The 12,675-nt window shown below is 43.2% G+C and overlaps 2 protein-coding genes across 4 annotated transcripts in view; one reads left to right on the top strand and one right to left on the bottom strand.

Annotated features, from left to right (window-relative positions):
* POLR3C (RNA polymerase III subunit C) overlaps positions 1–5,955 on the bottom strand; it is an 11,257-nt gene extending 5,302 nt beyond the window's left edge. The window contains exons 1-7 of one of the 3 annotated variants that reach the window (XM_025858458.2): positions 5,807–5,955; positions 4,631–4,797; positions 3,211–3,466; positions 2,915–3,100; positions 1,657–1,745; positions 1,010–1,114; positions 785–895 (exon numbers count right to left, since the gene is read on the bottom strand). In XM_025858458.2, coding sequence (XP_025714243.1) covers positions 785–895; positions 1,010–1,114; positions 1,657–1,745; positions 2,915–3,100; positions 3,211–3,466; positions 4,631–4,777 — 894 coding nt within the window. In that variant the 5' untranslated portion in view covers positions 4,778–4,797; positions 5,807–5,955. The other 2 variants (XM_025858459.2, XM_073889890.1) reach the window with 2 other exon arrangements.
* A 125-nt stretch (positions 5,956–6,080) lies between these two features.
* Positions 6,081–12,675, top strand: part of RNF115 (ring finger protein 115) — a 65,074-nt gene continuing 58,479 nt past the window's right edge. The window contains exon 1 of the mRNA XM_025858460.2: positions 6,081–6,397. Coding sequence (XP_025714245.1) covers positions 6,296–6,397 — 102 coding nt within the window. The 5' untranslated portion in view covers positions 6,081–6,295. The remainder of the gene's footprint in view (positions 6,398–12,675) is intronic.

Here is a 12,675-nt window from a genome sequence, read left to right on the forward strand (position 1 = left end):
ACTCCAGCAACCCTCAGTTTGTTTCCTGAGATTAAGAATTCCTCATACTAGTGAGGTCATAGGATACATGTCTTTCTCTGACTGACTTATTTCTCTCAGCATAATACCTTCCAGTTCTATCCACGTCGTTGCAAATGGCAAGATTTCATTCTTTTTGATGGCTGCATAATATTCCATTGTATATATATACACCACATCTTCTTTATCCATTCATCTGTCGATGGACATCTTGGCTCTTTCCACAGTTTGGCTATTGTGGACATTGCTGCTATGAACATCGGGGCGCATGTACCCCTTCGGATCCCTACATTTGTATCTTTGTGGTAAATACCCAGTAGTGCAATGGCTGGATCGCATGGTAGCTCTATTTTCAACTTTTTGAAGAACCTCCATACTGTTTTCCAGAATGGCTGCACCAGCTTGCATTCCCACCAACAGTGTAGGAGGGTTCCCCTTTCTCCCCATCCCCGCCAACATCTGTCATTTCCTGACTTGTTAATTTTAGCCATTCTGACTGGTGTGAGGTGCTATCTCATTGAGGTTTTGATTTGGATTTCCCTGATGCCAAGCGATGTTGAGCACTTTTTTGGTTTAGGTTCTTAAAGGATGGATCCCCAGAGACCAAATATTTCAGTACCTACCATCTGAAGAGAATCCCTGTCCCACCTCAAATAATAAAAACTCTTTCAAAGGCTCAGACCTCAACCTAAACCCAGGCTCTGTGTATAAGAATTAAAATATCCAACAGTCTGTCAGAAAAGTAGTACACGAACATGAAAATCACCTCATTGGAAGACAGTGGCTGGGTGAAGGGGTCAGTAGAGGGAGTGGTAATCTCACTCATCCGAAGCATGGTCCGCACGACCTCGCTGCTGGTCTGGGTTTGAAAAGTGAACTGCAATTCAGAATTCACTCTGCTGGCTGGCTCTGGCTATATGCCAATGGCCACATCTGGCAAATAAGTGAATGTTCCTGATTCAGGCCACCATCCCACCCACTTAGATATCACCTGGTCCATCCTGTTGGCAACTGCGCTGACAATGGCTTGGTCACGGAAGTGCTGGTGGAATCTGTCAAGGTTGGCCTGCCAATAAATCCCATCATCTGGAATGGGCTGGGGAGGGGAAAAGGATTAGAGAGAAACATTTAGATACAGTGAATATGGTGAGTTTTCTGGTGAGGAGCCTGGATTTAACAATTAAATCTTATTCTTTTCTTATTCAGTAGCAACTACATGGGGTAGAAAAAAAATCATTCAATCATGTGGATTAGTGCCTTGCCAAGACAAATTCACAATACCCAACTTCAGATTCTCTAAACTCGCTTCTAATCTTTATCTGAACTCTTCTCCAGTATCCTTAAGTCTCCCACTTACCCCTCTCTTCTTGCTCTCAGCACATGACCTTGCCTCTTATTTCAGAGAGAGAAAACAGAAGGCCTTTTTTTTTGGCATAAGCCATTACGTCTGTCCAATGACTGAAGTAAGTTAAGCCTGAGAAGGGAGACAGCAATGGAGTTCACACTTTGTTTTTTCTTGGTCAATATTTAATGAAGTTCATAATCCTACTACTTCTCAACCTTGTAAACTCTCTTGGGCCTTGTTATCTTAGTGCTCTTTCTGCCTCGCCTCAGGGTGAGGACTCCTAGTCCCATTACCTCTTTGTTATCTGTGCCATATTTTGGTCTCTTGGCTTTGGGCTCCCCAGCAGCATCTTCATCAGATGATCTTCTCCTTTTACCTTTCCCTGCCAAATAAAACAGATGAACAGCTAGGTTACATCTCATATGAAGACAGGAAATCACTGAACCTCAGAGCAGGTGTCCCTCCATCCTAAGACATCTCCAGCTGCCTCTAGGTTAAAGTTGCCGAGGAGCTACAAGAAATTCCAAGGCAATGATGAAATCATTTGAAGCTCAACATATTCAAAAAAGAAAGTTCTAATCTTTCTCCCTCAAACTGCTCCTGCTCCAAATGCTTCCTTTCAGTGAATGGGACCATCATCCTCCCCAACATGCAAGTCAGACACACAGTCATTCTTGGTACCCCTGTCTCCTTCACCCTTTCTGTATCTAATTTTTCACTGGGTTTGTCTACATTTTACCTTTGCCCCATCCTTTCTGCAAGCAAAAAAATCTTTTAAAAATGCAAATTAGATCATGTCACATCCTTTAAATCCTTTAGTGGTTTTCCTTTGCTCTTAGGATAAAGAACAGATGCTGTATGAGGTCTTGCATGATCTAGCCCCTGCCTTTCTATCCTTATTGTATGGCTCTCTTCCCTCACCATGCCTTAACTACACTGACCCATATTTACTTCCCCAAATATCCTATTTTTTTCTCACTGCACACTATTCCTTTTGCCAAAAATGTTTATCCTCTGTACCCCTTCATACATTACTTCACTGGTTAGTTCCTACCTCTGTTTCAAATCTTAGCTTAAATGCCACTTTCTCAAAGAAGCATGTGCTCTAAACCCTGATAAATCTGGTCCCCTGTTATATATTTTAATAACATCTCATACTTTTCAGGTGCCTGGGTGGCTCAGTCAGTTAGGCGTCTGCCTTCAGCTCAGGTTCTGATCCCAGGGTCCCCCATGGTGCTCCTCTGCCTCCCCCTACCTGCCTCTCATGAATAAAGAAAGAATATCTTAAAAGAAAAAAAAACCCACCTCATACTTTTCCTTCATAGTACTAATCAGTTTATTAGTTATATATCTTTGTGGTTATTTGATTAATGTAAGTTAATTAGATTACATTAGATTTAAGCCCCAAAAGTTCAGGGACTTTTTTTTTTTTCCATCATTTTACACCACAGTATCTAGCACAGGGTAAATTCATGGTAACTGCTTGATTGATTCATTTATTTAACAATCATTGAGGAAGAATCCACAGTCCCAGGGGTCAAAATTCCTTACCAATCAAGCTCAGTTTAGGAACCAGGTACATGTCCTTTTCACTGATAACAAGAATGGGGGCAGGTGGTGGTGGCCCCGGGTCTGAATTCTCAGTGGCAGGCACCCAGGGGCAACGCTGTACAAAGTGTGTGTCTGCTAGTCGCACAAATGTGTTTGATACCTCAGCATAGTCCATGGTCTTGCCATCTGTACAACAGGAGGAAAGAGGCAGATGAGATGGCCTAAGTTAGCTGAGGGTCCAGTCCTATAGCCAGCCAATCTATGCTTTTGCTAACAGCTGTGGATACAGTACTGACCCTCCATAGTCTCTGTGAGTCGGTCTGCCACTTTCTTCACAACAGCTGACATTGTCATTTTGCCATTTAATAGCAGCTCCTCCACAATGAGCTCTCCAGTGTCACTATACAGTGTTTTGGCAGTATAGATGTACCGGGGATACCTAAGCATTCGCAACACCCGGCTGCACTGGGCTTCATACTCCACTACACCACGTTTGTGCACTTGATATATCACCAGGTTATGTTGGATGAGCACACAAAGGGCTTTTTTCACCTAGACAGGACCCAAAAGAAAGAGGAAAGATCTGAAGACACAGCTCATTTTTGTCTAACAATTTACTAAGTATTAGGAGATGGCTGGCTAAGGATCTCCATGCTTCTTCCCTCCCTCCATTGGATAAGTTATTAAGAATCACATGTCAATGGAAGAAATCAGTAAGATTCCTCCCTGTGATGCTCATTTATCCTCTGATCATTCAAAGTACAACGTGGGGCACCTGGGTGGCTCAGTTGGGTTAAGCATCTGACTCTTGATTTCGAATCAGGTCATGATCTCAGGGTTTTGAGATTGAGCTTCCACAACCGGCAAGGCTGGGTGTGGAACCTGCTTAAGATTCTGCCTCTCCCTCAGCCCCTCCTTCACCCTTGCGGGTGTATGTGTGTGTGTGTGTGTGTGTGTGTGTGCTCTCTAAAAACAAAACAAAACAAAACAAAACAAAAACCCCAAAGCACAATGTACTTCCCCTCCATTATTCTCATTCCTTAAAGGTAGCACTGAGATTAATAGACTTCTTATGAATAAACGAGGTGTGGCATAATAGGAGCAAAGATTTGCCTAAGAAGCCATGATGAACCAGGAATACCTTGAGAAGCAGAACCTTAAGGCCTACATCTCATCCGCCCCCCAAGCACCCCGCCCCCATAACACTGTTCTGTTCCTAGGGCAGACTTTCTTCCTTTTTTATTTGGTGGTGTGGGGAGGAACAATATTCAAAGGTAGGTAAAAGAATGAAAGCAAATTTGGGATGCCTGGGTGGCTCAGTCAGTTAAGCATCTGTCTTCGGCTCAGGTCATGATCTCAGGGTCCTGGGACTGAGTCCCACATCGGGCTCTCTGGTCAGAGGGGAGTCTGCTTCTCCCTCTCACTCCCCTTCTCTCTCTCAAATAAATAAAATCTTTTTTTTTTTTTTAAGATTTTATTTGACAGAGAGAGAGACACAGCGAGAGAGGGAACACAAGCAGAGGGAGTGGGAGAGGGAGAAGCAGGCTCCCCGCTGAGCAGGGAGCCTGATGTGAGGCTCAATCCCAGAACCCTGGGATCATGACCTGAGGCCAAGGCAGACGCTTAATGACTGAGCCACCCAGGTGCCCCAAAATAAATAAAATCTTAAAAAAAAATGAAAAAGAATGAAAGCGAATTAATGTCATCCACACATACCTGATCCAGCGATGTTCCTGTGTCGTGGGCAATTACTCTCAGTGGCTGGCTGCCAGTTCTGATTAGGTGGACTCCAATTTTTTCTACAATCTCTCCAAAATGCTCTTGCAACAACAAAGAGCAAAGTTTAATTTCTGCTTGAGTCATTGTACCGAGGAGTCTCAGAGCTAGGGGGAAATAAAGGCCATTTGATGGAAAGTTTTTCTCTTATGGTGGAAGTTGAGCTGCTGAGTGTAAATTCATGTACTTTCTGGAGGGCAATTTTGACATGACATATTAAAAAACTTTCGTTTTGGATACTCTGTCTCAAGAAAATAATAAAAATGTCACTGTTATTCTCATTATACTGATATACTGGGAACAACCTAATGTCTAACAATAAGGAGTTAATTCAATAAATGCTGGCATACCCATACAATGGAATACTAGCCAGCATTTAAAACAAAGTATAATACGTCTGAGCCCAGAAAATTGTTCATTAAGTGAAAGAAGCGGGTTAGAAAGCAAAATGTAGAGGAAAATTCCATTATGAAAAACAAAAAAGAAAAATATGTATGCATAGAAAAAAAGACTGGAAGCCTATATGTCAAATTTACCTTCATGATATTATATGTGATCCTAATTTTCCTTAAAAATTGGGTGTAGATGGTTTTGCGATGTCACGGACTTTAGATTCTATACTTCATTGATCGGAAGAATTAAGGCCACTGTTCACAGCCCTTTGGGAATGAACAGGTAGTGTCATTCCCAGTCCATAAAGAAAATGACAACTTAGAAAAAGAAAATGAGGTAAAGGAAAGCTTCTCAACTGGGTGTTTCAAATAGGAGATGAAGTATGTTGTCTGAAGGGCAGTATTTAATTCTAAAATTTCTACTCCTTAACAAAGTAGACACAAACAGAAACAGACATAGTGACTATTACAGTATAATTACTTCCTTATTGGGTTGTTCATTTATTCTCCCAAATCCCCAGAGGCCGAGTCTTTGCCTCTCAGCTCAATATTCCCAGCCACACGTCTTTGGGGCAGCATCCCCAGACCCTGTGCCATCCCGGAAAAGGACTTCCAAGGAACTTAGCTCCTGGCTCTTCACTCCCTTCACGCTGGTCCCCGTTCCAGACTTGGTACCCTCGTTCAGAGACAGAGCCGCTTCGTCCAGGGAGCTTTTTCCACTAACCTCTGGGTCAATGCAATCTAACGCCGCCGAGCTGTCCACGGCTGCTGCTTGCGGCTCCCGCTGGCCGCCGGGGCGGAGGGGGAGCCCACGGCCCTTCCTCGCAGGAGGACGGACAGCCAGGAGGAGGGAAAGGGGAACAACGCATGCCGCTCTACCCCAGAGTTTCGGTGGTTTCCGGTGACGCTCTTTCTTTCTTCTCGCTGGAAGGCTGGAGGACCTGCGAGCCGCTGTCTGAGGAGCCGGCGGGCGGGCTGCGGCGGGCGGACTCTCCTTCCTGCGCCTCTTTGGTGCTGGGAGGCGGGCCGCGGGGTCGCCGTCCGAGCTGCCGGCTCGCTGGGCCTGGCGGACTCACGTGACCGACGCGGGCTCTGGAGCGGCCGGCCGCACTGAGGAAGCGGCGGCGGTGGAGGCGGCGACCGCAGCCGGGAGGTAGCGGCCTGGCAAGGGACGGGCCGCTGCCCTCTCGGACAGCCGCGGCGGAAGAGAAAGATGGCGGAGGCCTCGGCGGCCGGGGCGGGCGCAGGCGCTGCTGTCGCCGCGCACCGGTTTTTCTGCCACTTTTGCAAGGGCGAGGTCAGCCCCAAACTACCGGTAAGAGCCCCGTACCCTCTGCGCTTGGGCATCCGCGTGGATCCTTCGCCCCGAAGTCCCCGAATGGGTCTTCAGCTTGTCGCACAACCCTGATTTCTCTGACACCAGTCTCGCAAATACCCTCTGCTCACTGTTTTCTGGTTGCTGGCCCCAAATCCCGGGCGTCCCGGCCCTGGCTCCGGAACTCCTGCCCGGCCCGTTTCCCCCTCGGATGTTCCACCTGCCCCTCACTCCCTCTCTGCCCTCTACCTGTTCCCCTCCATCTTTCTGTCTTTCTTAGCAAGTTCTCTGACAACTCTCCCCTCAGTTTTCTTTCACTCCTTCACCTTGTCTCCTTCCCACGTTGACCTCTCTTTCCCCCTCTCGGTACTCTTTCTGCAGTTGCTTCTCATTTTTCTCTGTGGCCTTTTCCACTTTTAACCAGATCCCCCTCCCCCATCCCCAGTGGAGCCAAATAGCGGATTGCTGAAGATTGTCCCTATTCTGTTGTCTCTAGGGAAGGAAGGAAGGAAGAAAGCACGAAGAGAAAGAGAGGGGTGGCAGGTAACTGGGGAGGCGAGGAGGATTTTGCTCTTCAGTGGTTTCCAACGCTCTTGTGAAAGTGAAAACAAGTATACTAATGACTTGCAGACTGCCTATGCTCCCTGTCACTATTGAAGGAAATGGCTTTAGGAAGAAGGCAGGACATATTGTTGCAACTCGGTTATTTTGGTTGTCCTGCTGCCAGTGTCTTTAGCATCACCTCCCTTCCCCGCCCCTTCCCCGATTCTGTCTCTTCACTTAATAAAAAGATCCAGGACAGAATGCTGGGGACTGCATCCTTTGACATAAAATTGGTTTTTTACCAGTTTCTGCCCGATTGTCTGTTAGCTCCTGGAGAGGTGGTGCTATGGTTGTGAAGAATGTGCTTCTGCAGCAGGCTCGCCAACTACAACACTCCAAACCCAGCTTTATGGGTCGGGTTATAAGCTACTGCAGGGAGACCCACAAGGGTGAATTGTAAATCTACCCTCGGCCAACCATCTTGAGAATTAGTTATGGTTGTTCTTTTCCTTGGAAATATCCAGGCTCAACCTTAAGACAGGGTGGCTACATAACTCCACCTCCGTTATTTACTGTCTCAGATACAGTCTGTGAGAAATCCTCCTAAAGTGTGTCTGCATGCATGTCTTGTTCTTTAGAAACACAAATGGAGTCTAGTGATTAAGTGTCTCAAGGGTATTTTAGCCTTTTCACCCCAAAGTTGTGTTTTTTTCAGGATTTTATGGCATTTTCTTTCCTCTGTTTGCCCCACACCCTCCAGGGTCATAGTTTCATCTATGTGCTATTTTACTTTTGCTTGCTGATTCAGCTCTGTGTGTGTGTGCATGCCTTTTGCTATATTTCAGTGCTAAGAAGAGCAGGTGCCTTGGTTTTTTTGTTTTTGTTTTTGTTTTTTGCCAGCGGATACCAGAGCCTCCAGAAGTCTCTAACCACAGAGAGGGAGTCTGGAATTCAGCCAGTATGTGTGTGACCAATGCCACGCTGAATGTGATGCCCCGTTGAACATTGCAGTGTTCTGATCTTTAAGTGCTTTTCACTGCCTTTAAGAGTGAGAAAACAGTCTCACTTCCCAGAACTTATTATATCTTCTCTTAACATCTCAAGTCCCCACTTCGTGCTCTTGAAAAGGGTTAGGTTGAAAGAGTTGGTAGGTGTTTTTATAAGCCTTTGTTTGATGCCTGGAGGAGAAGTTCTTGACCCTTTTAGTCTCATTTATTATCTGTCATGCCTGATGTGTAAATTGAATACTTTCTGCATACATACAAAGTTCTCAGCTGAATGTTCTGGAGGCAATACCGAAGTCCTGCCCTTCAGGACCTCACTATTCTATTGGAAAGACAAGACAAACATGGAAAAAGTAACAACATAGGTGAATGAGGGTGGATAGTATGTGGTTTAGAATTCAGTGAGAGGGGCATACGATAGCATTGGTGATGGGAAGTCAGGGAAGTGACAGTTGATAGGATTTAAATTGAGTTTTGAAGGATAGGTAGAATTCAGATTGAGGAGAATAGCATAGACTGTAGAAAAGAGAAGGAAGGAACATTTAGTAAATCTTTGTTGTCATGCATTTCTAGGAAAAGGTGCAGTGAGGTCAGGGTTATAGTTTTGATTCATGCATGAGCCAGTGATTTCATCTTTTTTCATGGATCTTTAAACCTAAGCTGTCACCTTGAACATGTTGGTTGTAAGAATGATCAGATCAGATAAGTATCTGGTTTGTACAAATCTGACTCTGCTACTGAAAAACCGACTGAACACTGGTAAGTCAGTAATATGATTTTCAAATATATAGGAGAACATTGAAGAGTTTTATAAAAGTAATTTTTTTATGTGAACTTGAGATTCCTTCACTATAAGTACTCAGCATAAGTAGGCATGCATTGTTTCTTGAATTGGATGAATGTGATTGGAAACCAAATGTTTTTTTGAGGGTAGCCAGACCCGGGTTATCTGGAATAAACTTTTGTCTTTGTGTTGATTTAATTTGCATCTCAAAAGGGTGCTTCCTCTTGTGCTAGTTGGATCACAAGAATGGTCATTCCTGAGTGCTGTTCTCTCTCAAAACCAGAGGTGAAGTATTGAGTTTACTGTCAGCTTTTAATGAGCTTTTTTACTAGGTGGGTTTCTTGACCCAGTCGGTGGGAAGGACTGCTCGCTTCAGAGCCATCTCATTTCTTGCCGGTTTATTCCTCCTGTAGAATCATAATGGTGTTCAGTGGGGTTAAGTTGCAGGGTTTTGGAAATCTTATTTCTTCTCCCTTCCCCAATATCTAGGGTGTAGCACTTATTGATACATTCGGAAGTGTGAGCAGGTAATAGCAATAGCTTACCCAGTGGTTCAGCCTTGAAACTCCCCTTAGGTTTTGTTTATTGTTTTTCCTGTCAGTCCTACTACTCTGAAAGATTCACGGGCCCAACTAACTTTAATGTCTGTATTAAAAGAAATAATTTTGGTTATAACGTCTGAGAGAGAATGGAATATGCCTAATGCTATGTAGGTTAAGCCAAATTCAGTTGAATTAATTTGGTGAAATAACACATCTTACTGCTAATCCTGATCCATCCATTTTAACTTTGTGTGTCTTTAGTTTGGATCCTCCTAGATAAGAGAACAAAAGGTTCATTTAGAAAGATACAAAGAAATGAGGAGAAATCAAGATAATTTTAGAATGAAAATACATTCAGTGGTACTGTTATCATTAGACATCAGAAAAGAATCTCTTTTGGGGTGCCTGGGTGGCTCAGTCGGTTAAGCATCTGCCTTCGGCTCAGGTCATGATCTCGGGGTCCTGGGATTGAGCCCTGTGTTAGCTCCCTGCTCAGCAGGGAGTCTGCCCCCCCTCCCCCCAGCGCTCTCTCTTTCTCTCAAATACATAGAAATCTAAAAAAAAAAAAAAGAATCTGTATTCTAGAAGTGGCTATTGATTTAGGAATTTCTTTTTTTTTTATTTTATTTTATTTATTTGACAGCGAGATAGCACAAGTAAGCAGAGAGGCAGGCAGAGAGGGAGAAGCAGGCTCTCTGCTCAGCAGGGAACCCGACGCGGGGCTCCATCCCAGGACCCCAGGACCATGACCTGAGCGGAAGGCAGCCGCTTAACCGACTGAGCCACCCAGGCGCCCCTGATTTAGGAATTTCTGAAAAGTGTTTTCCAATTTACAGTGAAAATCGTTTTAGTAAAATTTGAATTTTAAAATAAGAGAATTTGATTATAATCTTTAAAACCCTTAGGGTTTCAAGTTTACATGTGTTGGGTAAATGGCATTGTGTATTTTTGGGTAACTTAAAATTATTTTCAAAACACAGCAGAAGCTTCTACCTCACCTGACTGTCCTATTGAGAGACAATGTGAAGCCAAGACTGCTGGAGATCCTATGCTACATTGAGGGATGACTGAGTAGTACCATAGAAGGCTGTGTCATGCGATGTAAAGGTGTCATTCCATCCCCACACTACCCTACCCCCCTTTTAAATCAAGGCCAGAGAATTTTACCTGAGATTGCATCTGGTAGAGTATTCATTAAATGGGTGAGATAAATCATATGCAGAGCAAACTACTTTTAATGTTGATGAGACTAGGGTGATTCTTAAGTGTTTTATGGAGATCAGAGTATCCAAATCCGGACAAGAGACCTGTCTAATTAAGGACTGCCAAGATAATTACTCACCTCTGAGACTCTTGCCTGAAGGAACTAACAGGCTTGTCTCTCTCTCTCTCTCTCTCTCTCTCTCTCTCTCACATCTCCTTATTATATCACCTTTGATCTAATAAAATGTCCTCCTTGTCAATCAGTAATGTTATCTGCTTTGGTACTTCACCAGGTGCTATACAAGTACTTATCATTGTGCTATGCTTGTAATGACTCTAATACAGGAAACCTTTTTTTAAAAAAAGAGTTTATTTATTTGAGAGAGAGAGAGAGAGAACGCACTTGCAAATGGGTGGAGGGGCAGAGGGAGAGGCAGAGACTCTCATTGGAGAGGCTGAGGTAGGGCTGGTTGGATCCCAAGACCCTGAGATCATGACCTGAGCCAAAACCAGGAGTCAGACGCTTAACCAGCTGAGCCACCCAGGTGCCCCAAATACAGGAAAACTTTCTAACTATCCCATAATAAGAGTAGCTAAAAAGTACATCTCATTTTTTTTAATTAAAAAAATTTTTTTAAGTACATTTCTTAAAGATTTTGTGATTCTTAAAACTCTAAGCTTACTGACCTTGCTTTTTAAGTTGCATGATTCATAGAAAGATGACAGAGCAGTGTCCAAGTAATGTTAGTAGTTTATTGAACTTGGGGAAGGAATTTAGTGTTTTGAGCTGGGTTGGAGAGGTTTTTCTTATTAGATATATTCTCCTATTGGTGACTCAACAGCTAAAAAGTCTGCTTGATTAGCATCTATCTGGTACTGTAGCAGTTGCTTATTAGATACTGCTTGAATGATGTGATGAGTTATATTTAAAAGCAGTGGCGTAAGTGTTGTGAGATCTTTATCAGAATGGTTCCAGTGGTACAAAATATAGGTACTACCGTGTGAAGTTTGAATATATGGTGTCAGTAAATATATTTCTTGCCAGGATCTAGGAATAAAAAATACGTCTTCTTATAAGTAGAAGGCTAGTTCTGGCCTTGAAATTCTACTGATAAATAGACATGTATATACTGGGGAAATTTTGGGGATTTTTTTTTTTAATCTTTAAATTTTTATTGTTATGTTAATCACCATACATTACATCATTAGTTTTTGATGTAGTGTTCCATGATTCATTGTTTGGGGATTTTTTTCAGTATGAAGAAGAACAAAAATCTTAAACTCATTGCAGATAAAATCCCTTGTACTTTTTTGGGAAGTACCAACTGAATGCTAACACTTTGTGTTTCTTTATGTTTACTTGGCTTTTTGTGACCTTTACATACATTCAGGGAGGAGATGCTAAGGTCTTTCACCATCTATCTTACTAGAAGAGGAAAGAAGATGTGGATTGCTTCTAATTCTCTATAGTCAGATTAGAAGGGGTCTAAGAATAAGCCTGTGGATGCTTTTTTTTTAATCTCTTCACAGCCTAATAATAAGCAATAAAGGAGATAGTGTAAAACAGTGGTTCTCAGCTGGAAGCAGTGTTCTTCCCCAGGAGAACCTTTGGTAATGTCTGTAGTCATTTTTGGTTGTTCCGATTGCAGGGGGTAGAGGGGGAGAGTTGTTCCTGGCATCTTGTGGGCAGGGGCCAGGGATGCTGCTAACATGCTACAATACACAGGATAGCTCCCCACAACAAAGAATTATTGGGCCCAAAATGGTAAGAGAGCTGAGGTTGAAGAACCCTGGTGTAGAAGGATAAAGAGATTGTCCTCTTGTATCCGTGGTGTATAAGGTTTTGTTCTGATGTGGCTTTGATTTCTAATTTTGGGATACTGATGAGAATTTTCAGTAAGATAATTGAGACCATATAATTTTAGCCAAAGCCCTGATGGGAGGGATTATTTAGAACAGTACTTAGTGGCTGATATTCCATTATAGCTGTATCTGTTAGGGTCATTTTCTCTCCTTGTGGTTACTGAGACCAGAGGAATTGGATCACTCCTCTCAAGTTACACACTGTAGGGCAACTTCTAAAAGAATAGTATCCAAATTTTTTGTCATTTGGGAATTAATTGAGGTAGTAACACCACTTGTAACTTAGTAAGACATCTGGAAATTCCAGTTTGAAAACAAGGCAAAAAGCAGACAACAAGC

This window comes from Callorhinus ursinus, unplaced genomic scaffold (genome assembly GCF_003265705.2).
Source record: "Callorhinus ursinus isolate GAN/ISIS: 27379988/994484 unplaced genomic scaffold, GSC_fseal_2.0 scaffold121, whole genome shotgun sequence".
NCBI classification, from domain to species: domain Eukaryota; kingdom Metazoa; phylum Chordata; class Mammalia; order Carnivora; family Otariidae; genus Callorhinus; species Callorhinus ursinus.